At 38.8% G+C, this 14,937-nt stretch overlaps 1 protein-coding gene and 1 non-coding gene across 3 annotated transcripts in view; both read right to left on the bottom strand.

Annotated features, from left to right (window-relative positions):
• Positions 1-283: 283 nt before the first annotated feature.
• Positions 284-14,937, bottom strand: part of SVEP1 (sushi, von Willebrand factor type A, EGF and pentraxin domain containing 1) — a 225,022-nt gene continuing 210,368 nt past the window's right edge. Inside the window, exons 44-48 of one of the 2 annotated variants that reach the window (XM_031654388.1) lie at positions 13,874-14,044; positions 12,264-12,359; positions 10,355-10,450; positions 4,953-5,046; positions 284-1,589 (exon numbers count right to left, since the gene is read on the bottom strand). In XM_031654388.1, coding sequence (XP_031510248.1) covers positions 1,568-1,589; positions 4,953-5,046; positions 10,355-10,450; positions 12,264-12,359; positions 13,874-14,044 — 479 coding nt within the window. In that variant the 3' untranslated portion in view covers positions 284-1,567. The remainder of the gene's footprint in view (positions 1,590-4,952; positions 5,047-10,354; positions 10,451-12,263; positions 12,360-13,873; positions 14,045-14,937) is intronic. The other variant, XM_031654387.1, reaches the window with a different exon arrangement.
• On the bottom strand, positions 4,618-4,724 carry LOC116270217. Its single transcript, XR_004178132.1, has one exon. It is a non-coding gene; the product is annotated as a U6 spliceosomal RNA (small nuclear RNA).

Consider the following 14,937-nt stretch of genomic DNA (forward strand, 5'->3'; position numbering starts at 1 on the left):
TCCTGCATCAGCCTCCCCAAGTAGCTGGAACTAGAGGTATGCATCACCATGCCCGGCTCAGTTTTGTATTTTTTTTTTTTTTTTGTATTTATTTTTTTTAAGAGACGGGGTTTCTCCATGGTGCTCAGGCTAGTCTCGAACTACTGAGCTCAAGCTATCTGCCCACCTCAGTCTTCCAAAGTGCTAGGATTATAGGTGCAAGCCATTGCACCCAGCCTTTTTGACTATATTTTTATGTTTTTATGATTATAAATGACAAAGGTCAACATGGTTTGGAAGTTAATGGACTATGAGTAAATTTATTGGAAGGCAGACTCATAAGCGTGTAAGACTGGTCAAGAAAGTGAATGTCAAGAGAAAGAAGGAGGAGTCAATGGCTGAGGGATGCCTATGGTAGTGAAGAGAACCACTAGGAGAATCAAAATCTTTTTCATCTTTCTGCATTCCTCCATGGTGCTACAACACACTCCAAGGCCTGTATGGGAGCAGTTTTCCCAGAGGATGGAGGCAAGTTGATTGAGTTTCCTATTTTAAAACAAAATCTAGGGTTTGAGTTTATTTTCTGAAGTCTGGGGAAGTCTTCATCTTGGTACAAGTATTGTGATAGAGGTAGGTGACAGTGAGGACTGAAGGGAAGCTCAGCTTTCTCTTAGGTGGCTGCAATTCTCTTTTGCAGGTGGGACCAGGGGTACAGCTCTGGGGGACGTTTCCCATTTGCCTTTTTCCTTCTCTTTCCCTGTCTTCCCCTTCCTACCTCCTTTCTCCCAAAATAGTGAGTTGTGGCATTACCAGTCCAGGTATCAGCTCTCTGTTAATCTTCCAGTTCTTGCATTTCTTATTCCAGCCATGAGAAAGAAGGCTAGCCCTTTCATTGTGAACCAATGTCATTATGCTGTTTCTCCACATCCACGAAGTTAATGCCTACGGCTTTTCAAATGTTGAGAAAAGAATTAGCCAGGCTACCCTAAGTACCAGGACATAATTATGTGGTGGAGAGTACTAGGTCCAACAGTTACTGTCTGATTCAGTGAAAGAAAAAACTTTTTTTATTACACATATTGTAAAGAAGATGGAACCAGAATGAAGGGGTCTCCTTTATTGTAAGGGTTCTCCCATGTGGTGCCAGTGGCACAGATGAAAGATCATGAGTCCTCTCTATGAATCCCTTGGCCACCTCATAAAATGGTACTATCCAGCAAAATATTATTTAGTAGCAAAATATATTTTAATTGAAAAATCATTTTAAGTAACTGAATAAAAACGTGTACCAGCAACTTTCCCAACAGACAGCAGAATATGTACATTTTGTGAGGGTAGAGCAGCATCTATTTAATATAATTTTTATATAGAAAATACAGGCATATTTAAAAATGGAAAACATGTAAGAAAGTATGTCACAAGGAATAACAAAATATATCACAAAATTAAAAAAGTAACCCCAAGTAACAAGTTTACTAAACAAGACCCAGCACCATGTTGGACTTTCTTTGCATAAGTTCCAGGATGCCCAGGAACTACCAAGGAGAGATGATCCTGCTTTTGGGAGAGCCAGCTGGTCGTGCAGTGGTTAAAACCCAGTCCTCCTTTTCCTGGGGAAAAAAAAAAAAGCAACCAAATAGATTCTAAAGAAGAAATTGAACTGAAGAGCTAACATCTCTTTAGGGGTTGATGAAAACAGGATTGAAAGTCCCAGATACCTGGGCATTATCTGTGATGTTTATAGGGATGGGGATCATTCTTTGAGATAACTAAGAGGCATGCAGTGCTAACTTATGGAAAGATCTGAGAAGCATCAGACCTGAGTTTTAGTCTTGATTCTGCCACTAGTTTTCTATCTTACAATTCTCTCTTCTGTAAAATGAGAGGTTTGGACATAATGAACTTAAAGGTCTCTTAGTCCACTAAGAATCTATGGTTTTTAGTTATGGTATTTGCTTAGGATCAGTTTTCTGAAGATGTGCACAGAGGTCAGAGGAAACACAATTTCCTTCTGAACCACTGAATTATCTGGGAAAAAGGTCAGGTCAGTCTTATTTATCAGTACAGAAGGTTAAACATTGAGGGATTTAATGGATGCCATAAGGCATTTCTCTACCAGCTGACAATCATGCCTGGAAATTGCTCCATCTGTTAACAAGCCTTTACTGAGCAGTGATTTTTGTGCCTGTAGAAGGCACTAGGCATGTGTTTTTGTTTTTTAAAACAAGATCTTACTCTGTTGCCCAGGCTGGAGTGCAGTGGCACAGTCTTGGCTCACTGCAACCTCCGCCTCCTGGGTTCAAGCAATCCTCCCACCTCAGCCTCCTGAGTTAGCTGAGACTACAGGCGTATGCCACCATGCCTGGCTAATTTTTCTGGGTATTTTTTGTAGAGACGGGATCTTCCTATGTTGTTCAGGCTGGTCTTGAACTCCTGGATCCAAGTGATCTGCTTGCCTTGGCTTCCCAAATTGCTGGGGTTACAGGTGTGAGCCATCACAGTCGGCCCAGCATACAAACTTTAAGGCACTCAGTCTCATAGGAGAGAAGGAAAAAATTATACGGTAACATTTATCGTTTCTTTCTCAGAAAAGCATTCTCCCCCTCCTACTCTCCTTTCTTCTGGGAATTGCCAGACTCTCTTCCCTTTTACCCAGTTTTTTGACAAAATTACCCTTTATGTTGGTACAACATAATCCAACCTAGGACAGTTCATTGATTCATGCTTGGCCATTGAATCAGTCTGGACCAACCATAGTACACTGGGACAGTGTACTATGTCTCTGGATACTGTATGGTGACATGTAAAAAATTCTGTAAGAAATTTTGTCCTGGCCGGGCATGGTGGCTCATGCCTGTGATCCCAGCATTTTGGGAGGCCAAGGTGGGTAAATCACCCGAGGTCAGGAGTTCGAGACCAGCCTGGCCAACATAGTGAAATCCCATCTCTACTAAAAATACAAAAATTAGCTGGGTGTGGTGGCGCATGCCTGTAGTCCCAGCTACTCAGGAGGCTGAGACAGAATTGCTTGAACCCAGGAGGAGGAGGTTGCAGTAAGCCGAGATTGCACACTGCATTCCAGCCTGGGCATCCGAGTGAGACTCTGTCTTTAGGAAAAAAAAAAAAAAACACAGAGAAATTCTGTCCTTCCCTTCCATGTGAACCAAACAGAAGAAAACCACTCTGCAGCAAGACAGAGGATGGAGCAGACCCTGGAAGAGGTGGTGACATGGGAGGTGGAGAGGCACACTTGGCTTTCACGTCCCTAGTCTGGTCCTCCTGATGCTCAACCACTCCTTTGTCTTTGGGTTCCATACAAGGTCCCTCTCTTGTGATGATAAATCCTCTTCTTTGCTTAAACTGGTTAGAGTTTTAACAAGGATTACAGTATACGGAGGAGGAACCTGCCTGGTCCTCTGGGTTGCTAGTTAGCCTTCCCTTGAATGTGGGCTACACCTCTCAGCTTAATTTGCCATTATTTTTCTTGGATGCCTACATCAAACTTTTGCATAAAAATCTAGATCTTGTTTTTCTTATTAATGTACAATATTTTCATACAAGCTAATAATTATCCTTTCCTCAATCAAGAAAGAACTCCTATGGACAGGTTTTAAATCACGCAAACTCTCTCTGGACTTCCTTTTCTTTATCTCAAAAATGAAGAGGTTGAAATATAAAATCTAATATTTATAAGAAAGTACTAAATACTTCTTTTGAGTCACTGTTTTGTTTTTTTTTCTCTTTTATTTCCTCTTTATTTGGCTCTCATTTTCTTAAATTCAACTCTGCTGTCAGGTAAAGGTATAATCTTGGCAGCTTCTTAATATATTTGTCCATTTCAAATTTGCTGTTTAGGGTTCAGTTTTTCTCTTTTTGCAGAGATGGCATACATTTGAGATGATGTGAGGAAATTCACTGGCATTACTGTAATTGCTTTTTTATATTTGCAAGTTGACTTTGACATTCCAATCAAAATAACAAACCAGGAAATGAAAAATAAAAGTTGTTTTCAGTTAACTGAATTTTTCTCACTTTAAAAAATGAATATGGAAATACCCATTTGTTTTTAATGAGTCCTATATGATGGGGGTAAGTGTACATAATACAAATCTAAGTGCAGGGATGTATATTGAAAGTCTTAAAACATAGCTGATAATATTTCAACATTGCAACATTGGTGAGGACAACATTTGATTGTTGAAAATATTTTATCTATGGTATGGCACAATATGGCTGATGATTTTACTGATGTTTAAATATATATAAATGATCTTTTAACTATTTTTCCCTTTGACTTATTTTTGTGATAGTATTTTTAAACTATAATATGTATCTGGTCAGAAATGAGAAACCAATGAAAAAACATATTTTTACATAATCATTTTGTAGTCAATGAAATGCTACGTATATAAACACTAAAATATAAAACAAAAATATTTTACTTTAAAATAAACATTTCCTATCAATTCAATATGATTTTTATTGTAATGAAGAACTTAAACATCCATTGGGTCATTTTCAATAAAATATATTGTCTATTTATTTTACATCCTTGCATCTGTAGGATGCAATCTTCTGTTCAAGAAGATGATTTATTTATTTATTTATATAACCCATTTTTTCTTTTTTTTAATTGCAAAAAATGTGGAATGCTTCAAAAATTTGTGCGTCATCCTCTAGCATGGGTCATACTAATCCTCTCTATGAAGTTCCAGTTTTAGAATATGTGCTGCTGAAGTCAGCACAAGACTGCTTAAGTTTGAGACATTCTTGTTTTATTTGTCAATCCTGAACTAATATTTCTTAGCTTTGGTTTTAGTTCAAATTTAGAGAGCATGTCTCAAAATGGATATTTTCACATACAAAATACTTACAGTCAAACTAGATAGAGATAACTTCTGGCTCTTATGACAATTTACTTGAATTTTAGAGTCTTCATGTTACAGGTGAACATTAGTTTTTGGTTATCTTACCTGGAACAGTTATGTCCCGTCCAAGAAGAAAGACAATGACATCGGTTTGGTCTTACACATTTTCCACCATTTAAGCAGGGAGACTGGCAAACAGCTGGAATAAAAAGCCCACACATTTATTTAATACTTAGCAATCCTCACAATATCCATAAAGGCACATAGGATAAGATTTGCCTCTACTTCCTGCAGCAGCCACTGCTGGTCTTCATATACCGTTAGCATTATCCATTTCTGCTGCTCTGCTTGACCTCACATCCTTATGTGGTACTACCTCCCTTTTTCCTTCCAAGCTGGTCAGTTTTTCACATTTAAGTCCCAGATTAAGTTCTATATACTTATTGAAGGCTTTGCTGATCACTCCAAGTCCACTGATTTTCCTCTTCTCTAATCTTTTTTTATTTATGCCACCAATCTGACACTTTGAGCATTTTGAAGTATAAATTTTGTGTGTTCAATTAGCTTGTACATTTCTTCCTTTTTTTAAAATTTCTTGCCACTGACTTGAAGCTCAAGACTGTAAATTCCTCAAGGGAGTTAGCATTGAACTCTATGATTGACTGGGTGATTAAGTCAGACGTCAACTTTTAAGACAATAAATTAGGCACAAGGATTGTCTAAACTAATAGATGATTCAACATCCCTTTGTGTTTGGCAAGGAGACACATTTCACGGTGTCAGCTTTAACTGGAATTACAGAAACTGGTTAGCCACAGATAAAACCCTGAGAGGACACCGAAAGATTTACTATCTAGGTGCCTTTCTCAAATATCCATAATCTCATAACCAAACTCTTCATCTGCATACCTTTGTTAAAAAACCTGAAGATGCTGAAAATTCATCATGACCTAATACCAGCAAGTGTAACATATCAAAGAGAAAGGAGAACTCCTTGTAGGAAGGAAGTAAAATGTCTGTTGGGAGAAAGCTGGAAATAAGAACCATTCCAATCCCTGTAGCACAGAAAGGCAGGCTCTTTCCTGGATGAAAAACTCCTTTTTGGTGAAATATAAGTAAATGTCATTTCTTCAGTCATTCATTCATAAAATATGGAGAAAATGTCTGTTAAGCAAGTAGCAGACTTGATTAAGTCTGCTTAATCAAGTCGATTAGCACTCGATAAGCACTGGTCCTTGTCCGGACAGAACAAGAGAGAGGACAAGAAGTAAAATACGCCTTTCCCCTTGGGGAGCTCTCTTGGTAAGATTAAGAGCTGGCCAGCAGAATGCACTTATTAGCAATCTCATGGGAAAGAAAATTATGAAACAAAGCAGGATTAAAACAAGCAAAAATAAAACTCAGTAACTGAAAACAAACTCTCCATAGTTTCTGCTTGCTGATATAAGAACACATTACTCTTTTTCAGGACTATGCTGATTTAGCAGTGCCTGACTGCACTAACAAACTAGTCGTTACTTTTACTTCTTTGTCTAAAAACTTAATCCTCCTTCCCTATCACATCGGTGGTCCCAGTGTTCATTCAGGGCCACCTTTTCATGTCGTGTGTCTTCTGCAGTCTTATTTTTCCCCCCATGAGTATCTTTCAATGATGACTTATAAATCTCTATCTTCATCTAAATGAATTTTCTGAGAACCTAAACTATCATCCAACTGCCTATCACTCCCCTTGTATGTTTCACAGTCCCCTCAAACTCAGTGTGTCCATACTTAACTCCTTATGGCTTCTCCTGGCTTCTCCATCCCAGTAAATGGCATCACCTTCCACTCCAATGCCCAAGCTGGAAACAGCTTTTACTCTTCCAAGTAGTTTTGATTCTATGTGGATTCTACCCCTCACAATAGATCTGTAACCAAGTAGCATTGATTCTTACTCTTTACTGTCTCTCAAATCTGCTCTTTTGTGGTTGTTTCTCCTGACTTCATGAATTCTTGCCAATTCTGCTTTTACAACCCCCTCAACGAATCTCTCTATTGTAAGTCTTGCTTTCTTCCACTTTTCATACTGCTGCCAAAATCAGTTTTCTAAAAGAAAATCCGATCACATGATTTTCCTGCTTAAGATCCTTCAGTGGCTTCTGTTGCTCTCAACACATAATTCAGCATCTTGCACTTGGCATGCGATGCGTTTCCTGATCTGATGCTGCCCATCTTTAGAGCTTCATTCCAGCCACTCCCCTGCATTTCCTCTATGGCTTTGGTTATCCTTTGGTGAACACACCTGTGTATTTTGTGATTCATGCTTTTAGCTGCCACGATTTTCTTCTGGTGACTCCTTTTGTTTCTCCTCAGAGTCTATGCTTGCGAAGCTTTTTCTGAACTTTGACATTTGGTTAGTTTACCCATTTTCACTGTTGTCACAGCCCATTTTATAGATTTTGATTAGCCTCTATCTTAACATATCCTAGTTATCTATTTACAGGCCATTCCGTATCCCTTCCCCTTTCCTAGATTGAAATTCTGGAGAGCAGGAGCCCCTGTTTTATATGCTTATGATATGCTTAGTACTTAGGGGTATAAATAGGATCTATGCTGAGGTAGCTGCTGTAAGATTTGGAAAAACAAAGACCATAGTCAGTGTCATTAAGGAGCATATTCTTATTAGAGAGCTAAGGTGTAAAAGAAAGCCACATAAATCAGATCAATTTATTAGCTTTAAACTGCATGATTATAACTAGTTGTGTAACATTTATAGAAATGGAATGTTAGAAAGTAGATTATTGTGATATTGAACAAGTTTTGAGATCAGAGGAAACTTAGGCAGGACTTGGGGGTTGAGTGAGGCTAGAATAGGTGGAGGAAAGAGGCAGATCATGTGCACATGTAAGGAGACTGGGGAGAACAGGCTGCTTGCAGGGGTAGTGAGAAAACTGTCACTGCAGGGCACAGTGTATAATGGTAGGATAAGAAGTGAGTTGTGCTTCAGGTGTGCTGAAGCTGGCTTATGCAGTACCTCGGAAGTCAAAAGAATTCAGGGTGGATGTGGAGACTAAAATAGAGAACCATTTTAGGCTCTTAAACCAGGGCAAAGACATGCCAAAGTAGTACACTGATGATGTTCAGTCTGGAGGGACATGGTGACGAGAAGGTCAACTGGGCCATGATCCAGAATCTTTTACTGGCTGGAGACAGTGGTGTGGAGTAGAATGAGGGATGCTGAGCAGGAATGAACAAAAATAGTGATGGTGCTGTAACCTCAGATGAAAGGGAGGGTGAGTCAAGAGTAATTCATTCATTACTTGCACCAGTAAGGTACCCGGAAAAAAGCAAAGCTTGTTTATAGATGAGCAGGAGAAACATGGGTAAATACCATAGTTGATTTGTTATAAACAAACACTGTATAGACTGCTTTCAGAGTCTCAAATAAGGCCTTCAAATTCAGCCTCAGAACATTTTTCCTTCTCTACCTTCATGAATGGCTCAATTTTGGCTTTAAGTGGGTTGATGACTGCCTGTCTGCTTTTGTCTATAACGGTACTTTTCAGTCTCATTTTTCTGGTTTACTTATTAATAGTGCCTCTTTTACTCTCAAAAATGTCCTGGTTTAGACGCTAAGTTATATGGTCTTCCCAGTCTTAGGGTTCATGACAAGCTCTGGTGTCAGGAAGCCCTGTCTGTACTTTACATGCCATTTACATTTTACTCCACTGAGGAAGTGGTATAAACATTGTTTATAGGCAGAATAGTGGTATGTCAGAATTAATACTTAATAAATATAGCAAGTCCTATTTTTTAAATGGTGGCTTAAAATTTTAGGACATTAGAAAGATAGTTTGTCATTTTAAATTGAGTTATTTGATATTTACTAAAAATACCTACTATATTTGGGCACTATGCTAAGCACTGGGGATATAAAGGTGATAAAATCCTTGCCCTTAGGTGGTGTATAATCTAGTGGGGGAAGGGATAGATAATCAAGCAAATGAACAGATGTCAAAGTAAGTGGGCCAAATGCTGTATTTGAGGTCTGCAAGAGGTGCTAAGAGAATGTTTGTTACGAATCAATCAACTATCATTTGTTACTGTTGTCCATGATAAGAAACCATCTCTTTGATGAGTTTTGTAATTTTTTTCCTTTTTTCTTTAAACTTTTTTTTAACTTTTAGGTTCAAGGTCTGTTGTATAAGTACACTTGTGTCATGGGAGTTTGCTGTACAGATTATTTCATCACTCAGGTACTAAGCCTAGTTCCCAATAGTTATTTTTTTCTGATCCTCTCCTTCCTCCCACCCTCTACCCTCAAGTAGGCTTCAGTGTCTATTGTTCCTCTCTCTGTGTTCATATGTTCTGATCATTTAGCTCCCACCATTTAGCTCCCACTTATAAGTGAGAACGTGTGGTATTTGGTTTTCTGTTCCTGCGTTAGTTTTCTAAGGATGATGGCCTCCAGCTCCATCCATATCCCATGATCTCATTCTTTTTTATGGCTGCAGGGCTGTTACTAAAAAGTAAAAAAATAGGCTGGATGCAGTGGCTCATGCCTGTAATCTCAACACTTTGGGAGGTCAAGGTGGGTGGATCACTTGAGGTCAGGAGTTCAAGATCAGCCTGGCCAACGTGATTAAACTCTGTCTCTACTAAAAATAGAAAAATTAGCAGGGTGTGACAGAAGGTGCCTGTAATCCCATCTACTTGGGAGGCTGAGGCAGGAGAATCACTTGAACCTGGGAGGTGGAGGTTTCAGTGAGTCAAGATCACGCCACCGCACTCCAGCCTGGGTGACCAGAGTGAAACTCTGTCTCGAAAAACAACAAAACAAAACAAAACAGATGCTGGCGAGGTTGTGGAGAAAAGGGAACACTTATACACTGTTGGTAAGAGTATAAATTAGTTCAACCATTGAGGAAAGCAGTATGGCGATTCCTCAAAGACCTAAAAACAGAACTACCATTCAACCCAGCAATCCCATTACTGGGTATATACCCAAGGGAATAGAAATCATTCTACCATAAAGACACATGCATGTGTATTGCAGCACCATGCACAATAGCAAAGACATGGAATCAATCTAAATACTCATCAATGGTAGACTGGATAAAGTGATTTTTAAAAAAATTTTAACTTAAATTGTATTTATGTATAACCTTGTTCTTTCTAAAGAGTAAGCATGAATTTAGTAATTTAGCTTCTCAGAGATTAAAATAAATATTCTGAACCTCTGTGTAATGTCTTCTCTATGCTCTGCAAAATGAAGCAGATGACATAAAGAAGACAGATAATTGAGTCGACTTAGATGCTATTCTTTGGCACATGACTGGCAAACGTGTTTAGGCAACCATAAAATTCAGTGTTGAGACACCAATTGAGGGATCATCTTGAGGAATTTTTGAGAAACATCAGTACTTTTTCACTTACCACCACTTCTGAGTCTGAGTCATACTCTTTAATGTCCTCTGGAGTTTCATGGGATTGAGCCACCAAGAAAACAAACCATGAAAGAGGCCTACCTATATGACAGCGAGACCCCGTCCAGCCAGGCGGGCAGTCACACTGGTAAGGGGCCACACAGCGACCTCCGTTCAGACAGGGAAGAATGCAGATTGCTAAAAAAAAAAAAAAAAAAAAAAAAAAAAAAAAGGGAGCGGGGGTTGAAATGGCATTGATCAAAATACACATCTCAGATAGGTTCAAGAGTTCAGAAAACATTTTGCAGGAGTGAAACCTTATATGACTCACTAAATAACTTTCCTGCATGTGCTCTGCTTATTAATGAGTATCACTGGGAAAACACAATCAGGAAAGTAAGCCTGGATTCTTAGCCAGATATAATGACTCTAAGGCCAAATCCTCTCTCAGTGAAGACACTCAGTAATCAGTGTCTGCAAAGTGCTTTGCTTTAACTCTTCACAAAATAAGCAGAACGGTCTCCATTTATTATAGTTTCAAATTTCCATTACAAATTACATAACATGTTCTAAGAGGATTTGGCTGCCTTGAGGCTCTCTTCCTGTCTTGAACTAAATGTGAGAATGGGAATCAGATGGGCTATAACATAGGGTTGGAGTTTGCAACATTTTGGTAGCAATGGGACAACACACCCTTGATTTCCGAGAAGCTGAAGCCTGATGGTGACTGAATGATGCCTCCCCTACACTGTCCGTGACTATCATTCCTCCTCCTAGAAACAACTGAAATCTTTAAAGAGGCATAGTCTGTTTAAAAGATGTGAGATTGTTGCCTTGCTCCTCAAAATCAAGTTCCCTAACCAATAGTCTTGGCATCACCTAGGAGTTGGTTAGCAATGCAGATGTCAGGTACCAACCCAGATCTGCTGATCTCCCAGATGATCTGCATGCACAGCAAAGCTTGGGAAGCCCTGGTGTAATGAAGGAGGGCAGGCATACGCTCAGTGAGCCAGGCCAGCTAAGCCAGCCAAGCCAGGCCTGTCATGAGGTACCCCAAAGTCAAAGCTCACTAAGTCTTTGGACTCTTGACACAAGAACAGGTTAAGTCTGTGAGCTCTAGGTGAAATGGAATGATTGGGGTGAGCTGGAAGAGAAAAGTGTGATTTCTCTTCTTTTTTAATCACTTGAGAATACTTGTTTTGGTGAGTTGTTAGCAGCCTAAATTTATTTCCATCATACATTTTCCTTTATAGATTAGTTGAAAAAGTCACACTTAAAACATTTTAGTCTCTTACAAAATTTCTGCCCTTTAGGAAAAACTGGTATAGACCAATGGCCATCACATGAATCACTCTTAATGGCTTATATACACTGCTCCCATTGAAATATGAAACCATTTTATCCTTATATATATTTTAAGATATTGAAATAAAGTGTAGTTGAGATATTTAAAAAATTTAACATCATTATCTATACCTCCCTGGAATTTCAAATTCAAATGTGTTTCTATAAGGATCAAAATTCTATATTAATTTACCAAGTATGGATATAGGAGTGCCAGCTTTCCTTATTTTCTTAATTAGTATAAACCATTCTTAACAACAAAGAGGAAACGGTGAGCTGCAAATATTACCTGCAAAGTACATGTTTTGCAGTGGTGCCCGTTTACACCAACTGTAGCAATGACTGACATAGCACATAGTAGACCCTGAGTTAAGGGAAGAGGATGGCTTGGAGACTTTACAACAAGCTCCTTCTCAGGAAGACTTGCAAATTTGTGCCAGGGAGCATGTGAAGATGACTTTAGATGGATCTTAATAACAGTATTTTCAAAGTCATGAATATTTTAGATCTTCTGCAACCTATTGACACATATGTGCACTGTTTGGTGTGGACAAGGACTTACAGCAAATGAATTCTTCCCAACACTACAACCATTTCCTGGTAACTCCCCTCAGGTGGGAGCATCCAGGCAATTTGTCAGGACACAAAGCTCTGAAGAGCAACTCACGTTCTTCACAGAGGCGCCCCATCCAGCCCTCTGGACAGGAACAAGCATTTGGGCGTTGGCAGATGCCCCCATTCTGACATGGGAATCGACAGACCGCTGGAAAAGAAGCAGGATGGGTCACAAATGTAGGGAATTATGGAAGGGAAGGAGTCAGAAAATAGGATTCCTCCTTTATACTTCATACTATTTCCTTGAGTCAAGCTTTCAGGAAGAGAAACAAAAATCGAATCTCAAGAGGAAATTTCAGTATGTGGAGAAATACAGCATTATATTGGCTGCTATTATTGCAGTTTTCCCTGTAGCTTTATTAAGGTACAACAAATAAAAATTGTGTATATTTAAGGTTTACGACCTGATGTTTTGATTTATGTATAAATCGTGAAATAATCACAAGTGAGCTAATTAGCACATTCATCCCCTCACATAGTTATTGTTTTCTATCTTTTTTTGTGGTGAGAACACAAGATCTATCCTTTCAGCAAATTTTCAATATACAATACAGTATTGTTAACTACAGTCACATTGCTGGATGTTAGAACTCTAGAACTTATTCATCTTGCATAACTGAAACTTTGATACTTTGACTAACATCTCCCTATCCTTACCCCCCTCCCAGCTCCTGGGAACCACCATCTACTCTCTGCTTCTTTGAGGTGGACTATTTTAGATTGCACCTATCAGCAAAATCGGGCGGTGTATGTCATTCTGCGTCTGGCTTATTTTATGTAGCATGGTGTCCTCCACGTTAATCTATGTGTTGTAAATGGCAGGATTTTCTTCTTTTATAAAGCTGAATAATATTTCATTGTGTCTACCTATTTTTATCTACATGTCTATCTAATCTATCTTCTTATCATCATCATCCTTCTATCAGCACACACTTTTTTTAATCCATTTATCTGTCAACAGACATTTATGTTGTTTCAATATCACACACACAACACTCATTCTGACTTTAGAATTTAATTGAAGTCTGGGATATTCCTTTAAGATGTCCCCCCTCAACAACTCTCTCAAAAGGCTTTACATTCTCTTACATCCCATGTATCGATGATCTCACTTCTTATTGTTGCTGTCAGACAATGAATCCTCTTTCTCGTGCGATAGCCCCTGTTTCTTTTGAGGCTCATGCCATTCATCCATTGACTTCCTCAATATTTCTTGCCTCACCAGTTATTAAAGTCCAAATCTGAACACTGTTTATGTGGTCAACTCATCCAACAACTCAATTATTCTTGTAGTTCCTTGGTTATATCTGTGTATACTAGCGTACTTCTTGACTTTTAGCAAATATTTGTAGAATGAATGAAATTATTATGATGTATAAAAACTATATTTTATTAGAAAAGTGTAAGTTTTAGAAGGACATAATACTAGGGTGCCTCATTACCTCTTTCTATTTTGCAGAATTTCAAGCACAGAACCTCAGAGTTCTGTGTGCTTTTAAAACTCAAACCATAACATTAAAAGAAAATGACACAGCTGCTAAAAGAAATTTTAAAGCCAAGGAAAAATAAAGCAGCATGCATATTAATTGTTGGACAAATCAGATTTCTATACACATTTCCCCGCAATTTCACTAAGAAATAACCATGCAAATATTTCCTTACCTCTGCAAATAGGAGGTGATGTCCATGTTCCATTTTCTAAACAAACACTCCTTAGGGAACCCTCCAACATGTATCCACTGTAACATGAGTAGGTGATCATGTCTCCGTATTGATAATGTACGCCTCGAGCAATTGCATTTTCTACGTGAGCTGGTGGACCACATGAGATTTCTACAGGAAAACAAAACAACAATTAAGCTTGTGCTATTAACACAGACTGAGAACACAGTCTCATCTTGCAGAATGAATTAAAGAGCAAAAATAAAATACATAAGGGAAACATTTTCACCTACTTCTCTAGAATAGTAAGAACTAAATAATTAACTGCTGCTGTTGAGAAAAATTAGACATACAAAGATAAAAGGTTTTTTGTCTTCTGATTCAAATGTTGAAGGACAGTCTATTTTAAACCTAAGGAAAGCAGTCTGTAGGACACCAAGAATTAGCTCTTGTACCTTGTCAGATAATTGGCTGCAAGAGACTTTCAAAACAGGATGCTTGTTAAATGAGGAGAGAAAGCATGATGATTGTAGTCTACTGTTTCAGAGTAAAGATCATTAATTGTAGTACTGCATATTGTATCAGGGCTATTTTGTTAATGCCTAGAACAGTGCCTAGCATGCAACATGCTCTTGAAAATGAGTCAATGAATGAATATTGTCTCTAGTCTATAGATGCTCAATGAATACAACTTGATCCGGTTTATGAAATTCAAGGTTTCATGTTACTTTTCCTCTTTTCAATACTGTAAAAGAGTGACTTTCGGCTGGGCGCAGTGGCTCAAGCCTGTAATCCCAGCACTTTGGGAGGCCGAGATGGGCGGATTACGAGGTCAGGAGATCGAGACCATCCTGGCTAACACGGTGAAACCCTGTCTCTACTAAAAAAATACAAAAAACTAGCCGGGCGAGGTGGCGGGCGCCTGTAGTCCCAGCTACTCCGGAGGCTGAGGCAGGAGAATGGCATAAACCCGGGAGGCGGAGCTTACAGTGAGCTGAGATCCGGCCACTACCCTCCAGCCTGGGCGACAGAGCAAGACTCTGTCTCAAAAAAAAAAAAAAAAA

This window comes from Papio anubis, chromosome 13 (genome assembly GCF_008728515.1).
Source record: "Papio anubis isolate 15944 chromosome 13, Panubis1.0, whole genome shotgun sequence".
Lineage (NCBI taxonomy): Eukaryota > Metazoa > Chordata > Mammalia > Primates > Cercopithecidae > Papio > Papio anubis.